This window comes from Limulus polyphemus, unplaced genomic scaffold, assembly GCF_000517525.1.
Source record: "Limulus polyphemus unplaced genomic scaffold, Limulus_polyphemus-2.1.2 Scaffold39, whole genome shotgun sequence".
NCBI lineage: Eukaryota > Metazoa > Arthropoda > Merostomata > Xiphosura > Limulidae > Limulus > Limulus polyphemus.
The window spans coordinates 324,187-329,991 of record NW_013665649.1 but is presented as its reverse complement, the minus strand read 5'-3'; the positions used below and the strand labels follow the sequence as shown (position 1 = coordinate 329,991).

The following is a 5,805-nucleotide window of genomic DNA, read 5'->3' as shown; positions in this document are numbered from 1 at the left end:
AGTTATCCCAGTGCTCCCACTCTAACACATACTTATCAGTTATTCCAGTGCTCCAACTCTAACACATACTTATCAGTTATCCCAGTGCTCCCACTCTAACACATACTTATCAGTTATTCCAGTGCTCCCACTCTAACACATACTTGTCAGTTATTCCAGTAATCCCACTCTAACACATACTTATCAGTTATTCCAGTGCTCCCACTCTAACACATACTTATCAGTTATCCCAGTGCTCCCACTCTAACACATACTTATCAGTTATTCCAGTGCAATTTCAACAGACTTTCGAGCCTTTTGGTCTGCTTAAGCCGGTGTGGCTTTAAAAGCCGATGTCTGCATTCAGTAGAGGAAAACTTGTAAAAGTGTGTGATCTAAGAATAGCTTCATTGTCCATCGCAACAGGAATATACAGAGTAGAGCAATACTACGTAATCATTGCGTATGATCACAATCAACCATGGAGGAAGTAGTTCCAAGGAACATCGTTCTTAAATAGTGTGGTTAACCACTGGTATATTAACACATGTGTTTTCTATTTTACTCGTGTTACTTATTGACTTAGGTTTAAAATCCTGATCAGTCATAAATATTTCGACAAATCCGAATTAATTTTGTTAAATATAATTTTTTGGCTTTTCATATTTCAAAGAGATGAGGTATTTAAACTATTTGTGAAGAAAATAATTCATATAAATTCTTAATGAGTATAAACATCAAACTTTCTTAGTGAAGGAGAGTGCGGGTGTAATCAGGATGGATTAATATAAGTTATTTGTACAAATATATATATCAAAACCAGGATATTTGTACTTACCCTGAAGAAAGTAGTAAGGTGGAACGTAACGTAATCAGTTTCGGGGTCGACTGTGACATCTTTTGCTGTGTGAATGTACAGATAGCCCACAAACCAGCCTACAACTATTGCGGCTAATGTAATGAAAGTCTGTAAGAAGTTTCACAAATAACTAAGAAAAGGGAAACCAAATTAAGTATATTTTTACTCCAATCGCAAAACTTTCAACTCCCATTTCTTTTACTTAAGCAGTGAGTGTTAAGTCACTCGAAATTATCATTTAAATATGTTAAAGTAAGCTCCTTTAATTCCAAAGTTAAAAATATACCTTACTATAAATGGTTAAACTTCTTTGTGTGAAATAAGAATTATTTTACCCTGAGTAAGAAAACAAAAATGTAATGAATAAGCAAGTAAAACACCTGAAAAAAGTGAGAAAAAAAAACTACAAAATATTATAAACATATCTTTTCTAGATGGAAAATTCGTCAGTTTTCCTCAACATAATATACACTGTTATAAAACACATCATGCAACAATATAGTAAGCTCACACAGGATAGTGTACTTGTAATATTTAGCGTCGTATGATGTAAAATACTTAGCTTTCAAAGAAGTAAGTAGTTGAAATTGATCATTCTCTTTTAGAACAAGATTAACTGTGTCTTATAATTACTTAGTTAGTTAAATACGTAAATAAATATATATAGCAAAAACACATACAAGCTTCAACATGTGGATACAAATAGTAAAACACGACATTACTTGAGCTCCGTTTCTTATCTTCTTCATCATATCCTCGAATGTTTAGGCCAGACATTAAACGCCAAAGCGAATCGCTTTGGATGTTTAGATATAAGACAAGAGAGTTCTCGTATTGTTGTGTTTTAATAAATATATAAATATAAATAGATAGACTGTTTTTAAATTAAAGTAGCACAAAAATATACAAGTTTTTATAAGTAATTTGGTGGTTGAATGAACCGAAACTAAAACTTTTAAATTATCAATAAAAATAGAATAATTGTTTGTTGTTGTTTTTTTTTTCCTGTATATAATAGGAGAATCTCTAAGATTTCGCATCTGGTTGGTATGTTACTCGAGGTACGCGTGTGTTCACAAGTGCGTATTTTTAATTAGCGTACTGTTTTAGTCTTTCAAATGTAATCTTGTGTTAAACTCCTAAACAGAACTTAAAACATTTGTTTTAGCTGTTTTTCCGTTTATTCCAAAATTACCTTCTTACTAAAAAAACAACTTGAAAGAAAAATGTTTACCTTTAATATGGCATTCTGATAAGTAAAATTCGCCCTCTAGAAAACCGTACACTGTCTCAAACTTTCTTTTAATTCTCCTCCTCCTCCTTTTCTTACATACAACTTCTTGTTAACTGATTTTAGCCCTCTAGAAAACCGTACACTGTCTCAAACTTTCTTTTAATTCTCCTCCTCCTTTTCTTACATACAACTTCTTGTTAACTGATTTTAGCCCGCTAGAAAACCGTACACTGTCTCAAACTTTCTTTTAATTCTCCTCCACCTCCTTTTCTTACATACAACTTCTTGTTAACTGATTTTAGCCCGCTAGAAAACCGTACACTGTCTCAAATTTTTCTGAAGCATTTTGAAGCTATTTTCAAATGCTTCAAGAAATGAGAAATATAATTTCATAAAAGTCCATGGATGATATACATATATGCAATATGAAGAAAAAGTTGGGCACATCTAATGAATACATACGAGGAGTTACACAATGATGCTTGACCAAGAAAAGAAATGTATATGTCAACTATAAACTAAAATGCATTCCAGGTGGTATTGAGAATCAACTGTTTACATTATCTATTGACCGACGCCACAGCAGCAGAAAGAAAGCTATGATAAAGTTTATATGAACTTCATTAGAGACTGGACACAAAAAACTCAGAGACTCTGAGCAGAACTTTGACCTGAAGAGGATGAGGAGAAATACATGCAAACAGGCTGAAAATTTACTGTTTTTGATCATAACCAATTAGTGGATTAGTTTTGGTTTTAGTTCCGAGAATTACGATGAGTCAACAAAATTTATCCAATTAAGTGTCAAATCTACTAGCGAATTGGATATATACATTATTTGTAGAATCGTAAGAATACTAGAGAAATCCGTATAAAACCCATGTTTTGGAGTTAAAAGTCAATCTCCTCACTCGTATGAAGAAGCCAAACAACCTCCTGCTGGTTGAAGAAAACTGATGCTGCCTGATCCAACTATGTCCGAGCCCATTTCAACGTTGAAGATAACTAGCATTTCCCATTCAAGCTCCATGTATGTAACTATTGCTATCTCTTTCAGAGTCCAATAATGTGGTTAGAAATTGAATATACAGTATTTGATATCAAAGAATTAACGAAAGCTACATCTGAGCAGTTTTCAATTAATGTGTTAATTGATAACTTACTGATAGTATTAAGTAAATTAATGGATATTACAGAAAGTTTTAATGGAAGTACAGTTACCTGCTCAGATTGAAGAATGTAATAGTTTTAACAGTGAGACGTTTCAAGATACCTTCGGTAATCTCGATGTAGCCGAATATCTTGATATATTGAATTAAAGTGTTGTTTGTGTTTTGAATCTCAGTCTCCCAGTCAATCCTGTATTCTAACTGTAAACTTCCTCGAATTCGTAACTTGTGTACTCCGCTCGCAACTGTAAACCTTGGTTTTATATAAATATTTTGTTAACTGGATTTAAGTCGAACTCCAAACGATTAGTCCACACGCTGTCCACGTTTTACATTTCGTTAATTCTCATCTTCTTTTTCTTACATAGAACTTCCTGAGAATTTAATTTTACCTTTTCAGAAAAATCATACACTACCACAAATTTCCATTAATTCTCATCCACCTTTTCTTAGGCAAGTAAATTAGTCTCATCAGATTCTAATTAAGAAATTAAATTATTTTTTCTTATGTCCAGTATTTAAGCTATGAATGGCCATCAAATCTTCCTTTCGGAATCAGAGTATGTTTCGAATTAAGGGTCTTCTGCCTGCTGTTTTAAGGTTAACCTCCCGGTGACTCTGCGATAATTCTGAGAGCTTATAACGCTAAAAATCTGGTTTCGATACCCGCAGTGGCCAAAGTGCAGACAGCCCAATGTAAAACTCTGCGCTTCATAACAAACAAACAAATACTTTACGTTCATGGGTCGTCTACAGTCTATTTGTGGTGATTGTATGGCCACACATATATAGGCAAAATACAATGCACTAATTGAAAATACGTGCCTGTAAACTCATGAGAGTCTCAATCACGACTAATCAGAACTTCTAAACGTTTGGGCATGCTTCTCATATCCGAACACCCAGCGAAAGAAAAGCAACCATTCTATCTCCAATGACAGTCTCAAAAATCTAATCTCATGTTCATTCAACCACGAACTTCACGTCCAAGAAACTAACTGATGTTAACTAAAAAAAAAGGCTATTAAAATATGTGAAATATGATTAAAAATATTAAGAAAAATGTGACTTCAATACATAGGCGTTTTCCAAAAACAGTGAAAAAATAGAATATATGACGCCTTTACTCTATATAAGTAATAAAGAGGTTATGCGTACTTTTACAAAAAAGACACAAAATATATAGATTAATTAATTTTCATGCAAGAATTTTCACTCGAAATTTTTCATACCACAACTGGTTGAAATAGTAATAATGGCATAGTTGCCAAGGCCTTCCCTGCTTCCTTAAACAAAGCTGACACCTGTGGGGAAAAAAAAGTCGTGTTTTTTCATTTTTTTAAACTGAAGAGAATAAATCTCTTGGTGTTTGTCATTGTTAAGTGAGTGAAACATTTTGAAGTGATATTTATATCCCTCGGTGTTATTTAAGAGACAAGGTTACAACATGTCTTTCCTGTTTTGTAAGTGATAATCTTAACAACAACAGTTTATGTTTACTCAAGTGGATTTAGACAGAGTTGAAATGATGTGACTGATTCCAACAGGATCATACTTAATGTATGAATACCACGGCATTTCGATGTTATTGGTCAAAAAGAGAGAAGCATTTTCACACCACCAGGCACTTCGTTTTCATATCTGGTCAGTGGTTAAATTTAATATTAGTTTTATTCACAGCTCAACTAAAGCTGACAGTCAACGAAAACAAGAAGACAAACTTCAGCATGACAGTATCAGTGTGTAAAAATAGTATGTGCAGAGTTGGACTCCACCACATACACACATATATAGTCGATAAGTCATACTTTTACAGAAATTTGTTTTTGGAAACTTCGTGGGTTGTTTTAATATAATCTGAGACTCAACCATAGTATATAAGTGCAGAGAATAGAAGGCAATAATGTGACAAATAAGTTTATCATAATTGTTTGTTAAGATATTACTGATATAATATTGTAAGAATCTTGAAATATTTCTTGGTCTCAACTCGGTGTTCTCGATTGAACAGGCCTAAAGAATTACTACCCATAAAAGACATTAAAAACACCGTGGCATTCCCTTTGATCAGTTCCCTTCGTTTATAAATAACATTTGGTCGACATTTATAAAGTTCAGCTCAGTCCAAAAGATGCTTTTAATTTTATCTTTCGTTGATCTGTCAGTTTGCTTTGTTTCGGTTATTTGTCGGTAAAAATTAGTAACCAGCTAGGATATGTCAGTTCTGAATACTGTTTGTTTTGGACATTAAATGACTCATAGTACGTTAAAAACTTTCTTTGGTGAAATAATTTATAAATTTGTAAAATAAGAAAGCTGACAAAACATTTTAAGGTTTAGTTGTTACTTCCTGCTGTAAAAGATGGTTAGTCAAGATTATTTCATGAACCTGAAAATTTGGCATAAATAAATGGCAGCACATGATGGCGTGATCTTTATCATCTTATTCCTAATGTATCTACAGATGAAATATATTCGATGACGAGGAACCCACTTTGAGACTAATAATGGCTGGAGACGGCTTAAATGGGTAATGAAGAAAAACTTTAATATAAGTTTAACAT

General features: G+C 33.0%; 1 protein-coding gene across 1 annotated transcript in view; it reads right to left on the bottom strand.

Annotated features, from left to right (window-relative positions):
* Positions 1 to 5,805, bottom strand: part of LOC106461454 (choline transporter-like protein 1) — a 27,102-nt gene that overhangs the window by 15,603 nt on the left and 5,694 nt on the right. The window contains exons 5-6 of the mRNA XM_022388699.1: positions 4,474 to 4,545; positions 818 to 946 (exon numbers count right to left, since the gene is read on the bottom strand). Coding sequence (XP_022244407.1) covers positions 818 to 946; positions 4,474 to 4,545 — 201 coding nt within the window. The remainder of the gene's footprint in view (positions 1 to 817; positions 947 to 4,473; positions 4,546 to 5,805) is intronic.